Source organism: Acanthochromis polyacanthus, chromosome 3 (assembly GCF_021347895.1).
Source record: "Acanthochromis polyacanthus isolate Apoly-LR-REF ecotype Palm Island chromosome 3, KAUST_Apoly_ChrSc, whole genome shotgun sequence".
In the NCBI taxonomy this organism is placed as follows: Eukaryota; Metazoa; Chordata; class Actinopteri; family Pomacentridae; genus Acanthochromis; species Acanthochromis polyacanthus.
In genome coordinates this window covers 17,182,184-17,200,549 of record NC_067115.1, presented here as the reverse complement: position 1 = coordinate 17,200,549, position 18,366 = coordinate 17,182,184, and the positions used below count along the sequence as shown (strand labels likewise).

At 38.5% G+C, this 18,366-nt stretch overlaps 1 protein-coding gene across 1 annotated transcript; it reads left to right on the top strand.

Moving 5' to 3' along the window:
- Positions 1-1,854: 1,854 nt before the first annotated feature.
- On the top strand, positions 1,855-16,544 carry slc24a2 (solute carrier family 24 member 2). Its single transcript, XM_022214627.2, has 9 exons — positions 1,855-2,964; positions 11,265-11,300; positions 11,559-11,670; positions 12,098-12,181; positions 12,765-12,844; positions 12,989-13,126; positions 13,497-13,586; positions 14,709-14,875; positions 14,969-16,544. The coding sequence occupies exons 1-9, from the start codon at positions 2,041-2,043 to the stop codon at positions 15,216-15,218; spliced, it is 1,881 nt and encodes a 626-aa protein (XP_022070319.2). The 5' UTR covers positions 1,855-2,040; the 3' UTR covers positions 15,219-16,544.
- Positions 16,545-18,366: the final 1,822 nt, after the last annotated feature.

Genomic DNA, 18,366 nt, shown 5'->3' with positions numbered 1-18,366 from the left:
AGTGTGCAGGGCTTGAGGCTAATCTTCAATCACCAGCCGCTTTATTCGGTACACCTTGCTCATACATAGCTGAACCTCCCTTTGCCTTCAGTGCTACCTTAGTTCAACTAAGTGCTGCAAACAGTCCCCTGAGAATTCAATCTGTGTCGACATGATGACATTTGCTGCAAATTTCTTGGCATAACCATCATTATTAAGATCTCCTGTTACTCAACATGTCAAAGGCTCTCCATTGGATCAAGATCTGACTGAGGAAGCAATTTCAGTACAGTGAACTCACCGTTACGTTCAAGAAACCAGTCAGAGATGATCCGATCTTTGCAACTCAGTGTGTCATCCTGCTAAAAATAGTCATTAGAAGATGTGCATAAAGGGACTGACATGGTTAGCAACAATACTCGAGTAGAGAACAGCATTAAAATGATGCTCAGCTGATTCTAAGGCAATGTTTTGACAATGTTTTCCATCGTCCAAATATGTTCAATTTCCTGTTTTTAGTGGACAGCAGTTGCAGCCGACATCCTGCACATTTAGAGATTCTATTCTGCTAACCTTGCTTAAAAAGAGTGGTTGTTTGAGTAACTGTTGCTCTTATATCAGTCCAAAACAATCCAGCCATTCGTCCATGAATTCTCCCTTCAAACATGCTTTTTTTAGAACCACAGCTGACGGGATGCTTTCTCTGTAAACTCTACCGATAGTTGTGCATTACATTCTCAATAGAATCAGCAGTTTCCAGAATCTATAAAACATCCCATATGGCATCAAAAACCATGTCATGATCAAAATTATTCAAATCACCTTTCTTCCCTCTTCAGATGCTTGCTGAACCCCAGTATGTCTGCAGTGAGTTTCTGCCACGTGATTGGCTGATTAGATATTTGCTTTAGCAAGCAGTTGAACAGGTGTACCTGATGAAGTAGCCGGTGAGAGTAAGTATATCTTCTCAGGGATTAAATAGCTTCCTAATGAGCTTTCACTAATGTCCAGGCTTCAGTTAAAGGAGACCTTTTTGCTGCTGCTTCTCAGAACAATGTCAAGACAGCCCCAGCACTTTAACTAGAATTGTTATTAATTATGCTTTTTTCAAAATTGTGAAATACTGTAATTGCACATACACAATAACAAAATAATTTAATAAATCCTACATTTGGATATTTTTTTCTATTTAAATAACATGCATTTGCACTTGTACATGAGAATAGGAGTTACTGTAATTGGCTGCAAATACAATTTTTCAAATAATCATCAAGCTCAACAACTGCCTACAGACAATATCTAACCCACCTATTCTTATTTAGTCTTTTAAAAATAACTTGCATGAACTGAAAATAGACTTATGAGAATTCAGAAGCATTTTATTTTTGGAAGGATTTAGGGCCATTTGTGCCTTTTTTTTTTTTTGACTGATTGTAAATGTGGGGAAAGAAAACAGGAAGATGACCAGCAGAGACGTCCACCTGACCGGGAATCAAACCAGGAACTGACTGCTTAGGCTTCAGGGCCTGACCACTCAGTTTTCTTGGTGCCCCATCACTAGCCATCATTAAGAGTACACAGTTTAACTTTAGTTTGGTAACATCTTTGTGACACTATAAGAAAAGATAGAAAGTAGCTGAAAGTGGAAATGCTCAAGTGAAGCACAAGTTTCTCATACTTGTACAAAAGTGCAGTACTTGAGTAAACATATTTAGTTCCTTTTTCTCCCTAAACAAGGCAAGACGGTAGAGTGCTAGAAAAAGTTTTTAAAAAACTTATACATGGGTAATTTTATACATGATAAATGTTTACTGTTTACTCTTGCATTCTAACTTAATCCACTGTTGTGTCTGTTTTGCAGTGAGTAATATGAGGAAGCCTTTGAATGGGCTGGATCCTGGAATTAGACTGCAGGGCTTCCATTGGGCTTAGACCTGGCAGCAGCATGCAAACAAATCGGTGAACCGCTGCGGCCTGTCAAACCCCCACCCTTGTAGCCACCAGTACCACCAACCCAGCTTTGAGGGGGATTCCAGACACTTCCACTCTACGCCAAACGCCATGGATTTCCTGCTACCCATAAGAAGTCAAAACATGATAGCATACTCCAGCTCTGCTCCTCTTCTGGGCCCTCACAGCAGCAGCACCAGGCACCACTACCAGTGCATCAAGAGAAAGCTGCGGCCCGGTCGGATTCTAGGTTTTGTCATCAGCCTGGCCGCTGTCTGCACAGTCTGTTCATGGAGTGCCTTGTCACTGGTCACAACAGTGGCCAATGAGCTGGAATCGGCCGATAAGGGCTCAGCAGGGGCAGCGTTACCCCAAAGAACTCTCCTGCAGCACCGCAACCTCTCAGCAGCACAAGAGGACACACCACAGGCCATGGAATCATCTTCTGTGCTAGAAATGAATCATGGAGACTATCCAACGGACTACTTCAGCGTGGATGAGAGACGCCAGGGCTTTGTGGCATTTCATATGTTTGGCATGTTGTACATGTTCATAGCCTTAGCCATAGTGTGTGATGAATTCTTTGTCCCCGCGCTCACTGTCATCACAGAGAAGCTGGAGATCTCTGATGATGTAGCAGGAGCCACCTTCATGGCAGCAGGAGGCTCAGCCCCAGAGCTCTTCACCTCTGTCATAGGAGTCTTTGTCTCCCACAGTAACGTGGGAATTGGTACCATTGTGGGCTCTGCTGTCTTCAACATCCTGTTTGTGATAGGGATGTGCGCCCTGTTCTCCAAAGAGGTGCTGAACCTCACCTGGTGGCCTCTGTTCAGAGACGTCTCGTTCTATATCATTGGCTTGCTCATGCTCATCTATTTCTTTCTGGATAATCAAATCACGTTGACGGAAAGTATCAGTCTGCTTTTGTGCTACACCTTCTATGTGACATTCATGAAGTTCAATGCCAAAGTCGAATTTGCCATCAAGAGCATGCTGGGCAGCAACCAGGTGGACGGGCTGGATGAGGCACCAAAGGTGAGCCTGAACCCACCCATCCATCCATCCATCCATCCATTCATCCACAACTTTCCAATTAACCATTTTCTACTCAACACCTTGTTTTAGGCCATGCTCAATCCTAACAGCTGCAGCTTATGCACACCATTGTTGTTTGATCATTTCCCCTTACATTCGTCCATTTACCCTCACATTTACCATATCATCTTCATTATTGAATCCACTCTTTAGTCAATTCAAGGGTCATTCCCTTCAGAAACAACCATGCAGACTTCTATAGTGAATTTTTAGTCTAGAGCTGGATAGCAAGGAGAATCACTGCATTAGATTACAGCAGTGTACAAAGAATTACAATTCACAATGTGAAAGATACCTTTTCTAAGGTTTTCTTCAATGCATCTCTCAGGGCAAATTTCTGTTAAATTTCTGATTGGTGGTTCAGCACAGCAGTTTCAAATGTGGGTTCACAACGTTTCTCAGAAGAAAACGAGGCTGCTGACTTATGTGAGATAAACCATTTGTTTTTCACATTGAATGAGAACACAGTAAAAGCCAGCCACAGCTACTAATCCCCAGAATAGCAACACTCCTGTTCTGGGAATCTGAGCAGGTGTTTTACTAGAAGCAGAGGCAATTTTAAAGTAGTGCTGAACAGACTGCATTTTGTCAGGTGATCGAGCACTCATGAATTTCACTTTAAAAGGATGTAAAAGATTTACCTCAACCTGCCATCTGTGCAGTTTGGACAGCACCAGACACTGAACCAGACTGCAGGTCTTCGTACTGACTGAGTCTATGAACCGGCTTCATCCTCAGTCGCTACTTTTAGCAAATGAGTTCAGACCAGCATCCAGCAAGTCCAGCAAGTCCAGAATAGGAAACATGTAACAGTGTATTGTTAGAATAAGGATGAAAATTAAAGAATGGCTTCTGTTGCAATGCATTTAAAAACACAAATTCTGTTTTTCATAATAAGATACTGATTAATTTTTCATGTTTTTTCATATACCAAGATGAATACAGTATAAGTTAAAGTTATGCCTTTGTTTATGGTCACACTCATCACAGAAAAGTGTTGAACTTATTGCACTTTTGCCAGAGAGTCATATCAGCCCAGTGTGTGGTCCAAACACATGACATCCCTTTAAAAATCATTACATATTAGCAATACATAGAAGCACATCTCATAGAAACTGCACTTAAGCTGGACTAGCATGAAAATGGACAATGCAAATTTGCAATATCTACAGAAGTTTTTGTTTCAAAATTCCTTTCCTAGAATTCCTTTTAAATTGCTTTGTGTTTTTCTGAATATTTCCGCAAAGGTTCTTATGCCAAGACATTTTTCTGATGATTAGTTAACTGTTTGACCATTAATTGTCCAGGGTGAAATCTGATGATAATCATAAAATCTTTATCCAAAATGCTGTTTATGATTCATAGGAACTTGGAGAGAAACATCAGTCAAAACTGAAGCAAAGGACAGAGAAGGACTAGTACTTGTAGTCAAGAAATGTCAGCAATCCTCATTAATGCTCAGCTTCACTACAATGCAATGTGCAGTTGCTGTCTCTGTTGACGGAGCTGAAACTCTGGGTCTCATTTCTTCCGTTTCTCACAGAAGATAATTTCAGAACATATGTTGTCATTCAGTCTAACATACACAGATCTTATAAAATCTGTGTGCTTCTAGTCACAAAATAGAAATCCAACCAACAGAGAGATGAATGGGTTTTTTTCTCTCTAAAGGCCTCTTCCACAGTGTGAGTCATGCTTTCTTAATCACAAGATACTTACAATAGCAATCACTTCACGCCAGGCAGGAGAAGATGATGTTAAGTGTAATTACAAGGTCAGCTTGGAGGGCTCATTATACTAATTAGACCTATTTTTGCATGACTTTGGTGATATTTAAGAAGCACAAAGCTGTCTTCTGACAAACTGATGATGTCCTGTGTGCAATCTGAGTCCGACCTTTTTTTCTACGACTTTGTAATCTTATGCAGTGCTCAGATAATAAATATTGAAATTAGTGTAGGCTGATGTTGCCCATAGACTTTAAAAGCATCAACCATCATCAGCTCTACAGGTATAGAGTGTAGTGTTGCACATGAGCTGACTTTGCTTTATTGATTTTAGAAACATTAATTGTATTTCAGGACAACCAAATCAAATTGTACTCTTTAAGATGTATTTAAACTGTTAGGATGCAGTAGTTTCTATGACCTTACCTCACTCAAAAAGAGCTTTCTATTTTGTATTTTTTGCTATTTTTATCGCAGCGATTCAAGCCCGTAACAGGTCTCACGTTTTAGGCAGCAGATGAGCTCATGATCACCAGCCTCGAATATCTGCTTTAAAGCTGCTTCTCTTACATCCTTTCTTAGGTGTTAAAACTATTTTAAAAAGTTCCCTTAAAAGCATGGCTTTCTTACATGTGGGGATTTTGGCAATAATGAGAAAAAAAAATTGTAAATCAATTTTCAGCTTCTTGAAAGTTGAAATAATAGCATCAGTTACTTAACACCATACAGCTGTTTTTACATTTGTTACTTCATGTCCTCGTATTTCAATATTTTTGTGCTCTTTGTTAGCGTCAGTGTTGTTACAAGAGCTCTGTCTGCTTGACATTTTTGTCCTTCTGGGAATCAGCTGTTCTTCAGGCTGCCTCGCTTCAGCCCAAGAACAGCTTTTCTCTTTCTGTCGTCCGGCACTTGATGTCCAGCTGCCTTGGCCTCATGTGTCGGTAGCTGCTTAATAATCCCCCGGGCTAATGCTCTCCAATCCCATTAGAGCCGCTAATAATAGTGGGATGCTCTCTGGGGGAGCAGGAATCAGCAGGTCACTGAGAGAGAGAGAGAGAGAGACAGAGAGAGAAAGGCTGCATGCTCTTTTCTCAGCCCACGATCACACACATGACTTCATGTAGTTTTTTTTGTGCAGAATTTGGGAGGATGCATGCAGGTTTGCACTGCACATATGTTGCCTGGAGTGTTGACATAATAAGAGAAACAGAAGTTCAGCAAGTTTGCTTGATGATGGCACTAAAGACGCCAATCCTCTCTGATCCCCTTATCAACTGCTTACCTGCAGTGACGACAGCAAACACAGCCGAGCTCACTAGCACTCAGTCTCTGCAGGGTGCTAAAGAAATGTTCAAATTCTCCATGCAAGCATCCATTTCTGAATTAGATCACAATGCAGCACTGCTGTAATGTGATTAAGCAGGGGTGTCTTGGCATTATTGCCTGAATTGAAAATGAGCTTTTATTTGGAAATGTAAAGGCCTGTCATTTTATTAGTAATTCTACAAGGATGCAGATACATTTAATTTTATGTATTTCTACAACTTCAGTGTTGAACTAGGCACTTAATCAGCAACTAGAGCAGCAGACGCGCATTTTTAAAATCTTTTTTTAAACCTTTATGACATAAAAGAGGGTATAGATCCCCACTTTCAGTAGCGACTAATTGTTGAGTCCATAAAATGTCAGAAAATATTGAAAATTCAACCACCAGAGTATGCTAAAGCCCCAGGTTTCACACCAATATGATTGCTTGTTTTGTTCAGTCAGTAATCCCAAACCCAAAGAGAGCCGGTTTATTTATTTATCAAAAAACCAAGGTGAATTTGCTGACAAATGAAAGTGAGTGAGAGTTCCTTGACAGGGCTGTGACCTGTGAGGTTTGCTGTGGGACTTCACACGCAGGCTTGAAAATTACCGGTCTAAAAGTGGCGATCTCTGCCGATTAATCCTGGCTAAGTCCCACAGCCGGGACGGTCAGGTGGCCACCAGAGAGGGAGATAGGGAAGAAACATGAAAGTGTTTAAATCGTAGTAGCTTTGTGACATGATGACAGTTAGAATGGAAGTGTGGTGTAAATCTACAGGCCAACACTTTGCATCGTGGCGGTTTTCCAGTGTCTATATCTTGTTGTCTGGAGGGGATGAGACTACTGGACTGGAACAGCAGCTCAGGAACATGAACAAATAGTTCAGCAAAGCTTCTGTCACATCCAAACAGCTTTCTGTCTACTAACAGCCAATGATCTGCTTCTAAAACTGTTAACTACACTTCATATCATATCATCCAAGATAGTCAGGAAGATTCAGTTTAGAATCATGTTAAGATTATACTTCACAGTTTACAGTTGATTATGCCAGGAAATGGGCCAAATTTGAAGACATTCTCTTGTGACAAAAAGGAACTCCTGAACATCAGCTATCACAATGGTAATTACTGCTAAAAATACTTTGTGCAACTGAGATTGCCTTGATTTTACAGTCAGTGAGAAGAGATGTAACTGTAAGTCACTGAGGTAGAGCTGGACATATTTCTTTTCTATGAAACAATGGAAATGGATCAAATATGAAAACCCGTTTCAATCTTTTTATCGATTATCCAGCATGCAAATGTGATGGGGCCTCTGTCAAAATAGAAAAGGTTCTAAATAACTTAAAAATTCTCAGCCAGACATCTTAAATGGATGTTACCTGTTGTATTGTAATAGTAAATGTCATTTTTAATCATCTCATTCCAACAGTTCTCTTTAAATTTGACCAATCCAGCACAAACAGATCAATTTGTTTTTTAAGGGCAAAATGCAACTAAAAATTCCAAACCAGCAATAGCAAACAGTGAATCACATCAGAATGAAGCATCGCTACAACAGCACACACGTGACCAGTTTCTTCAACACCAGACACCAAACATATCATGTAAAACATGCATAACCAATAAATACTTGTCATTCGCGTCTTATATTTATTCTCACCACAGTTGGTATCATGCTTTATACCTTCCTAATATTTCAATGAACCCCCTCCCATCTTTCCTGGACTTTTAATGCACTTCTTTCAGCCTAATGTCTTCAGGTTCCTCAAACGCTACACTCATGTAATTCACTGAGATCCCAAATATTGAATTGTTTTTAACTGAAGGTGTCATATAAACGTATCTGCTGTTGTCCAGTGTATTAACCAAAATATATGGTATAGAACAAGCAAAACTGTCTTTCAATGTATCCCATGTTCATTCTCTCTTTTTTCTTTTTACCTTTCTTCCTTTTACTTGTTCTTGCCCTCTGAGTTTTTGGCCTGATCTACTTCCTATTTGTTTTTATTTTTGTTGTTTTGTATAAAACCAATTAAAAGCCAAGTAGGCAACACTTACTGCTAAATAAAAGACAAAGTAAATAAAAAAATAGTAGTAATGTAATCATGGATGGGGAAGGTTTTCCTCTAAAAAACACTTTCATATTTAGCCTATTGATTCTGTATAAACAGAACAATATATCTTTTCCTCTCAAATGCATTGAGAGCATGCACATATATTTATATTATAATTTTTGAATCTGTTCTTTCAGCCTGCTGTCATTATGTGCAAAAACGTTTGGTTAGGTTTTGGAGGATGTTGAAAGGGTTGCTATGAGTGACTTAACTGGCAGGAAACCTGAGAACCGCTGCGGATAATAAAAGGAAAAGACACTAATGCATGTGCATTCCCAAGGAATTTACAGCATATTATGTAAAAGGCAAATATATTATGAAAAAATATTGGTGATGATGTAATCATGTATAGAAAGTACTTCTAACTGTAGTGAAATGAAATATCCAGACAGTCTTAGGATTTAGTTTAAACTGTTAGAAGTTTCTCAAACCATGAAATATAATTCATTACAAGAAAGAAAAATAAGCAGAACAGTTTCCTTTTCTGTAGTTACTAAAATCCACGTTTGGCTTCAGCAGGTCATACGAGTCTTTTATCATCGAGCAGCTCTAATGAATCATGTGAACTGATTACAAGTCACACAGAAACATCAGGGACAATACAGGGAGGTGTGCCTAGCATCTTTGTCTTTGGTTGCCATATTTAAAATCGCCATGTTGTGTTTTTTTAATTAAAAAAGCTACATAAACATGAAATATTTCCACCTCAGAATGAATATTTTAGACTTAGTCATGCATTTCTGAAATATTTTCATGTGTTTTTAGCTAAATTTGATGTAAAGACACGAATCTCACTTTAACTTCGAGTTTATTGAAAACTCCAGCTCAGCTGATGGGATAATTACCTGTAACAAATAGACTAAAACATAGTTTAATACTTGAATTGGACGCAAATGTTAAAAATCCAGGAGAATAGTGTCCTTCAAAAACAAAAATCCAAACCCCTTCTCTCTGTTTCTCTGCCATAACAGCAGCAGGTGTCTTGTCAGATGTAAGCTAAAGGGATTATCTGCTCAAACTCGGAGGCTTTCATCATGAAAACGTGTCAACAACAAAACCGTCCACCTCCCTGCTTGTGGCTGTTTGAGCACTCAGATATTTATTAGGAAATGTATAAAAAGAAAGAGAATAGTTACCACATCTGTGTGATAATTACTTGTGACAGCAATTTCTATCAGGTTAGAACTATTTAATAAACAATAAGACACACAAGCAGAATATATCTCATTGTGGCTATTTAGTAATGTTAAAGATGATTTGAGATTTGATGTAAAAACCTTCGATTTCAATTATATATACAAGAGAATTTACAATGATTGTCCACATCCATCATTTTCATTGATTTATTGCACGGTTGATTCTCTGTTAATAGAGATAATAAACTGTGTGATCATCTTCATTTCTGGAGGCCGTTTTACCTTTAAGTGGTCTATCAGTCTCTAAGTAGGAACTTCATCTAAGTGAGTTTACAAGTAAGTTTATTTGGAGAATTCAGGATTGTACATTTTAATATGAACCTCTCTGGAGAAATACATTTAGAGGCTTCAGATAAGAGTTAAGTATAAAGCACTGAAAATGTAATGCAAATGTAAATATAAATTCAATCTTTCAGTCATACATTGTGCCTCCTCTATTTTTAAAAATTTCTTTTATTCTTTGCCAGATTGAATGGAGCGAACTCAGGCTTCCTGCTGCAGTTTTTTACTGACCTTATCTTCAAAGTGTTACACTAGTTTTTCAAACGTAATATGCTCAAGTGTCATAGTGCGTTTGCTCTTAGAGTGATGTAAAACAGGACTTTTTGCACCAGCAGCTCAGTGATATGTGGTGTAACAGAGCTGAGTAAATCATGTTTAGATAAAACGATCTTAATGTAAAATTGTGCCAATTTGTGGAAATTTCCTCAATCAAACTATAAAACTAAGTTTGATCTTATGGTTTATGCCAACAAGCATACATTTATAATACGTGCAACAGCATCAACCCCACAAAACGTGATGTTTCCATCGCAAAATACGTGATCCCCTACGCCAAACTTTACCACCTGTGTGTTTTCACAAGCCACCACCAACACTGCTGTGTTGTGCATGTCTTTTAGAGAAATAGCTGAGATTGAGACTAGTGTGTGTGTGTGTGTGTGTGTGTGTGTGTGTGTGTGTGTGTGTGTGTGTGTGTGTGTGTGTGTGTGTGTGTGTGTGTGTGTGTGTGTGTGTGTGTGTGTGCGTGTGTGTGTTTGTGTGTGTTCATGTTGGAACTGGGCCTGAAACTTCTGGCACTGGTTCAGGAGGAGTAAAGTAGGAGGAGACGATGATGTAACACACAAACCGGAGCATCAACAAAACGCTTTTTTTTCTTCAAGCACTTACATTTCCTGTGTAGCTTCACTAAATTAGCCAACTAGGCGTGCTAAAATAGAAAGCCATGACAAATTTTGGATCAAAGTGTGGATTTAGATACTTATTAAAAAGTCCTCTCAGCTCTGATGCACCACTTGTTTCCGGCAAAGCTTTTTACTCTTTGTATCATTGCTTGATCATTGCTGTCCTTGTCACTCCATGCTGTTGGGGAAATATTACATATACGTAATGTAGAAAAGAAATGAAAACTTGATCTTAAAAAAAAGTTAGTCGTGTTGCACAGTGCAATGTGACAAACTTCAATCCTTCATACTGTCCACATTCATCTTATTGTTATAAACTGATGAAATGGTCAAGAATTAGTCTTTTAATATTTAGATTGCTACTTAACCAGGTTTGTTTTTATTGTTTAACAGATGCACAGACTCAAATCAACCTCAGTGGAAAAGCATAACAACTCTGGCTCCATAGTGCTCATTGATTATATAATTTACCTGCATTCACTGACTCATTCATTTACTTATTCCCTCCCCACAACAGTAATAATGCAATCCAAAGCTGCAAATACAAAAACTGGGATTAAATTAGGAGCAGGCTCGCTGACAGCCTCAATAATATCGGATGTAATGTGATAGCTAATGTAATATTTACAATCTTTTGTATTACTGGTTATATAGGAAAATCTATACATTTATATATTGTGTTTTCTTTCTCTGTGTTTTTTCCTAAAGGTGAATGAACCGGGAGACGACGAGAACAAGCTGACGGTGAGTTTGTTTATTTGAAGGTATACTGCATGTATACTGCACGATAAATTTAATTTGACAAATAGCGGTTTAAATTTAGTTGATTATTTAGGTTTTTAAATCTTTTCCGTGCAACCTGATAGTAGTTTCAGAGCTATTGAAGTAGTAAAAATTGAAAAATGGATAGATAACGCATGACGAGCACAATAAGGGTGCTCGCATTTATAGTATCTGGATCTGTGTGTAACATTTTGGCATTTGTGGTGTCATTCTGTTCAGGCCAAACCCAGACTGCAGAGGGAAGGCAGCTGTGCTTCTCTACACAACTCGCTGATGAGAAACAGCATCTTCCAGCTCATGATTCACACCCTGGACCCCCTCAGTGATGAAGGTACGGAGCAAAAAACATGCCCAAATGGATCCACATACATCGAATAACATAACACAAAGCATGACACACGGACAATGTGCTGACATGACTATTATATTCCTTTTACCTGCAGACTATGTGACACCACAGCAAATCCAATCAGCATTTACTTCTCTAAATGTTCATAAGTGGCTAATGGTTTAGAATAATCAATGCATTTTGGTGAATATAGTGTTCAAGGGTGAGGAAATGCAAATTTTAATGGGCTTTCAGGGTTATCAAACCGTTTTTGTCCATTTGGGTTCTTTCAGATGAACGTGAATACTTCCTTTCATGCAACCCCCTTCCACACACACGTCTGAGTATTTCACAGCTCTATTTGGGTGTCTTACATGCTGTCCTGCCACATGCTGGACTGTTTTTAGATGTCTGTCTCCTTTGTTTTCAGGGCGTTTCAAAGAGAAGGCGTCAATCCTTCACAAAATGGCCAAGAAGAAGTGCAAAGAAGACGCTGCAAGTGCCAATGGTGTAGGTGAGTAACAACAATGCATGAAACAGCAATTTTTATTTGTCTGAGCCAATAAATCAATAAATAAACACACGACAAATTCATTAGCAAATCAATAATCAGTTTTAAAGTGTGGTTGTTGATAGATGAATAAATAAAGCAGTACTCACATCTGTTAATGTGGTAGTAAAGAATGACTGAATAGACAAAAGAGAGGTGACAAAATAAAATGAAATATTGCATGCACTGCTGCCACTTATCTTCCAGAAGCTGGCTAATTTCCTCAACTGTATTTTATGCTGTAGACCTATATAAGTAATGATACATACACACATGCATCATACAAGTGTGACAGGATGTTAAATTGCATCAAGTTGCAGATTAATCTGTCTATAATTTGTCAGTGTTTAAGTTACCTGAACAGACTTCCACATAATGTTGACCATACAAAGACGAGCTCAGAAAGTCTTTTCTGTCAACACAGGAAAGATGTTCCCCAACAGAGACATTTGAATTATAATCTCTGGATGTCATTAGACCGTTATTTTTATTCAGCACCTTATTTAAGCTCTCCTGTCCCTGTCGCTCTCTTTTATTTAATTCCCAGCAGATAAAAACATCCCCAACAGTTCAAATGTGGCAGTAGAAGTCACGCCGCCCATGAACGGTGTTGCAGGAGGAGAAGAGGTACGACCTTCATCAGCGTCCATCATTTAAACATGCCTTCGTAACCGAATGCTTCAGAAACACTTTTTAATGTCCACATCTTGTCTTATACAATTTTATCTGTGCCCAAAATATACAATGCAAAGTAACAAAACTCCTTCTCAGGACGGTGACGAAGAGGAAGATGAAGACCAGCCTCTGAGCCTCGCCTGGCCAGACACCAACAGGAAACGGCTCACATACCTCTTGATCTTTCCCATAGTCTTTCCTCTTTGGCTCACGCTGCCTGATGTCAGGAGAGAGGTGAATACACACAATGAAAAGCACATTTTTATGTATAGGCAACTCAGTTACACCCAAACTGCACGGAAACACACAATCCTACACCATGTATTGCTATGCTGTGTGCACAGTGCAGTGATATTTTCTATACATTTGCAAACTCACACACACAGTAATTTAAAGTACAAGCCTGTTTTACTGCTGCTTTTGCATTTAGTCACTAATTCCATAAATAATTGTTTCTGCCCATGATATAACCTCGGATTGTGTGTTACCTCCTTTTAAATACAAAAAATAAATGTGGCTCCAAACACTATATGTACGTTATAAGTTAGATATTAGGTCCTTGGCTAGGTTGAAACTTGAGATTGACTATTTTTATTTATTTCAGACTTCAGAAAGGTTCTTCCCCATCACTTTCATCGGCTCCATCTGCTGGATCGCTTTCTTCTCTTACCTGATGGTGTGGTGGGCTCACCAGGTAAACAACAAACACCCACACGCCTACCTACCTAAAAATCTGATTGTTTGTTACGTACAACAACTTCTGTTGTCTGCTCGGTCCTCTTTGTGTGGCCTCTCTCATCAGAGAGCAGCCGTCAGGGTGTTGAATGTGTGACCACGGAAGCTAATCCCAACTAATCTGCCTTGATCCGCTGCCAGATCAACCTGTAATGCTCTATTTTAACAACACAAATGCGAAGACAGGACTGAAGCGCAAGGTCACGGAGAAAGTGCACCTGTGTTTTTAGTTTGTGCAGAGTGCTGATGAAGCTGGATCCTCACCTCCTTGAGGTTCAGAGAGCATACAATTAATGTTGTTGAGATGAAATTCTGTAAATATTGAAACTCTGATAATGACATCAAGTTTTGTCTATTTAAAAAAGGCAATAGTTGAGAAATTATGATACATTCTAATAAATCTCTGAATAAAATTTGGATACATTTTTGAATATACAAAGTGTCCTTAAAGTCTGGACACATAGGAAATATCATTAACTTTTTTTTTTTTTGCCTCCACAGATTAAACAGGGCTTTGTCAATAAAAGAAAGAGTTTAACTGATACTTCTCAGTAGACGTAAAGGATGGACATATCGAAAGATAGCAGATGAATTTAATCTTTAATCATGCAGCTTGCGCTATGTTGATACATACACAAAGGTGCAGATATACCCTCCAAATAAGAAAGTGTTATTTTTAGAAGAAGATGAACATGTTGGAGCTCCACTGATTGTGTTCATTTTGTTGTTTTCTTATATTAGATTAGCATTTCTTATGTAGTGGAGACATTTCCTCAAAGTAAAAAACTCACCCTTATTAACTTGTCAACAAAAAAGAAATGCTAACCTAGTATTGGAGCTCGCTTTGTGTTACCACCTAAATGATCTGTATTCCTCTTTCTGTGAGGCTTGGCCCACTGAACCCCATTCCACTAAATCCAAGTTACCGTTGAGTAAAACTAGATGACTGAATCAAACCTTTTATGCTGGAATAAGTCAAACACAAAAACTTTTCAAGCAAAACCAACAACAAGACAGCAAGATTGTGAGTTGTGTTTCCAGCTTTAATGAACTCCTTAATCTGTCATTTTCTTTGTTTCAGGTTGGAGAAACTTTCTGGATCACAGAGGAGATCATGGGTTTGACCATTTTAGCAGCTGGAACTTCTATCCCTGACCTCATCACCAGCGTGATTGTAGCACGAAAAGGCCTCGGTGACATGGCCGTGTCTAGCTCTGTGGGCTCCAACATCTTTGACATCACTGTGGGGTGAGTTCACCAACAGACAAAGACGCACACGCTGTTAATATCAAACCATTTTCAAGTGACAAACCAGATCATTTTCCCCTCTGTTCCCTCCAGTCTGCCGTTCCCCTGGCTACTCTACAACATCATCAATGACTTCAAGCCGGTAGAGGTGAGCAGCAACGGCCTGTTCTGCGCCATCGTGCTACTCTTCCTCATGCTCCTCTTCGTCATCATGTCCATCGCGGCTTGCAAGTGGAAAATGAGCAAGTTTTTGGGCTTCCTCATGTTCTTGCTCTACTTCGTCTTCCTCATCGTCAGCGTCATGCTGGAGGACAAAATTATCGTCTGTCCCGTCACCGTCTGATGAAAGGGAATCCAGACAGACAGAAATTAAGCATAACTGTGCTCGTGTCAATCATGGTTTCTTATAGGAGTGCAGCACGTGGCACAAACTTTCTTTTCTCTGTCCCACATACACACGATAGAGGACTGCATACTGCACACACACAGACATACAAATACACACACGCACACACATACACACACAAACTGTTGGTGTTAGCTAGGCAGAGGCCATGAGTTAAATCAGCCTTGCAGCTTCAGGCCTACCTTTCTTTCACAGACTTTATGCCACCTAATATGAAAGACTCTCGTCGTACCATGTGACTACATCCATATGCCACTATTGGTTGAACCTGCTGATGGACACTGAATGGAAATCTGGGATGGAAATATCAATCGTAAAAATACAGCTTTTTTGTTTGTTTTTTGGGGCTTTTTCAACTGAAGGACTGTGTGGCAGAATAAGAAGATCATCCACTACTAATGGAAGCAGCCAAGACAAGCAGATAAACTGAGTATGAAGGGTCAAAAAAACGTTTTTTTTTTTAATTTTTTTTATTTCGAACACCACCTGGAGAGATCAATGAAATCGTGTCATGGAAATAAAGAAAGGGCTCAGACAAGACAAAAGTGTGATAGCTGCTTTGTAGAAGCTTAGATTTTAAACCATGTCCACTCCACCACAGGTATGAATTTGCAATGTCATGAAAAGAAAAATATTCAGTGTTAATAATTTGAGGTCATATTTGTCAGAAATTGTAATGATGTTGTAAATCCCACTCATAAATATCTATAATAGGCTGCACTAAATGCTAAATGTTTATTACTAAACTGGTGAAACAGGTTTTTAATGTGTCTGCTGACATCTTTATATAATCCTGCTATTTAATTTGGGTTTTTCTTACAGTAAGCTTTTGAACATGACTTTATCTGTTCTGGCTGCCTTTACATGCACCACTTTAGAGAGGGTTACTTCAGTATTACGATTGATGCAGTTTGAACAACAAATGGTGGACTAAAGATTAGTGTTCTCTGTTGTATTTTAAACATAAAAGTTTTTTTTAATTACGTGTCTATAAAAGGGACACTTCAGTATCACGGAGTTTCTGCTGCAATGTTTTGGTGTAAAACTGCTCACGTACTGTATGAAATAACACAGATTATTGTGTTATTTCTGTTTTTGTTCAGCTAGTGAAACAATACTGAATGAAAAGCATGCAATTTTACAACACTAGCATCCTTCTGTGGTTGTATTTCCATTCGAATATTACCGAAATTTTCAGAAAGGGAAATAAAGATGTATAGAAAAATGCAAGTTAAAGATTAATTCAATAAAAGTGTACCTGTAATTCAGAGACCCCCCCCCCTTTGCTATGACTGCATTTTCTCTCGCTGATTTTGAGAAATGTGTGTGTCTTTTTGTGTTTTGTGGGGTTTTCATTTAGTGTTGTCTCCAAACTGCCACAAAAACATGTGAAGCAGATATAGGGACTCACTTTAAGGCCTTGCTGCAGTCAGTCTGTAGCGTCCATCTCGTCTTCATCAGTTGCACCACTTGTTGCTGCTGAACTGCACTCATAAACACGGTCTGAGAACATTCAACACCCCAGATACTCTAAATGTTCCGAAAAACTGCATCATATTTTGGAAACATCGGTCTCTTGACAGAAAAAGACATCAAATGTGACCAGTAATGATCAATTCAAGTTTTTCGATCCAGCGGTGCAAGTCGATCATTGTCTTTCCTTATATCTCCTGCTTTCTCTATGAAGTAGAACTAAATGTGGGAGCAACTTTTTCCGTTGTGGAGAAGTAAATTAAGAAATGTACACATTCCTCTGCTTTTTAATTCTACAAATGCAGAAGTTAGGGATTATTAAAATGTTAAATATTCCAGTGCAACCGAAAAACAACATAGCTGCTGAATAAATGCAAAAGACAGTGTCCTGTTCAAAATACTTCTCGATTTATTTATTTTTTTACATTTAGTTTTACATGCTAACCTCGGAAAGAAACGCGGTCATGGAGACATTCTGTTCAACTCAGGTATAAATCTGCATTTGTGTTACTTTTTCATTTTAAATATAGACTTATTACTTCATTAGAGACCTGGATCTACATTTCCTGTTTAGAGAGCCATGGCAATATTAGGTACACATTCACAAAGGGTTAAAAATCATATTTAACCCAATTTTTTTAAGTTTTCATATTCTTTTCCATATAAATTTAAAATGTATTTTCCATAAAGCAGACTCCAACTATTCCCACTTTTAAAATGTGTGTTTTACTGTGTATTTATATGTATAAAGAAATGTATAAATTGTGTAAATATAAGCTCCTCTATGTAGTTTATAAACATCCAGCACAATTTATTTCCTGATACTCCTGATTTAGCCTCTATGCAGTATCACTTGTAAATTTGTTTATTGCTGTGATGGATCATTTGAATGTGAGAGATGTATGTATGAATGAGTGCATTTAGAAATCTTCTTTAAAAAAAAACCCACCCTCAATCAGTTTCAACCACATGATAACATGGTTTTGTATTTCCCTTATATATTATGCAAGTATGGAATCATATTCACGTACTACTTGAATCATATATTATGCTGTAAAAAAAACATATATCATTCAACTCTGTATAAAGTGTTATATGTTCAAATAAATGAAAACTCAAATTTTCAATATTAGTGTTTATTTTATGAGTTCAGAACTACACACGGTGCCCCGACTGAATTTGACTCTTTCCTGCTGTTGAGTTTCCTGCACTTCTAGCATAATATATGGTTAAAACCTTCGAGGCGCTTTAAAAGTTGGCTCACTTTACCTCTCAAGCCTCCTCATGACACCAGTCAGATTTGCAGTGTCATCTATCAGGATGGCATCTGCTTGACTGTGATACAAGCCTCTTACAGAAGCATGCGTGGCCCGCTGCCATGATCAGCAGGACGCAACAGGGATTAACTTTATTTCTGAGGACAGCAAATAAAGGACATAATCACCTGTCTACTTTATATCTGCATCCCTGACATCTGAGGACATTTGCTGACTATAGTGTACCTGTCTGCCAATCTAACAAGTAAGCGACAAATTCATCTGTCTGTATCAAGCTTGATTGCAGCTCGCATCCCTTTGCTGCAGGTCTCCTCCCCCATTCTTCTCCCTACTTT

Excerpts from the sequence above, each read along its gene's own strand:
- slc24a2 (XM_022214627.2), top strand. The coding sequence starts at position 2,041 with ATGGATTTCCTGCTACCCATAAGAAGTCAAAACATGATAGCATACTCC. Across the intron at positions 12,182-12,764 it reads TGCAAGTGCCAATGGTGTAG|CAGATAAAAACATCCCCAAC; the intron begins GTGAGTAACAAC and ends TTTAATTCCCAG. Across the intron at positions 12,845-12,988 it reads GTGTTGCAGGAGGAGAAGAG|GACGGTGACGAAGAGGAAGA; the intron begins GTACGACCTTCA and ends ACTCCTTCTCAG.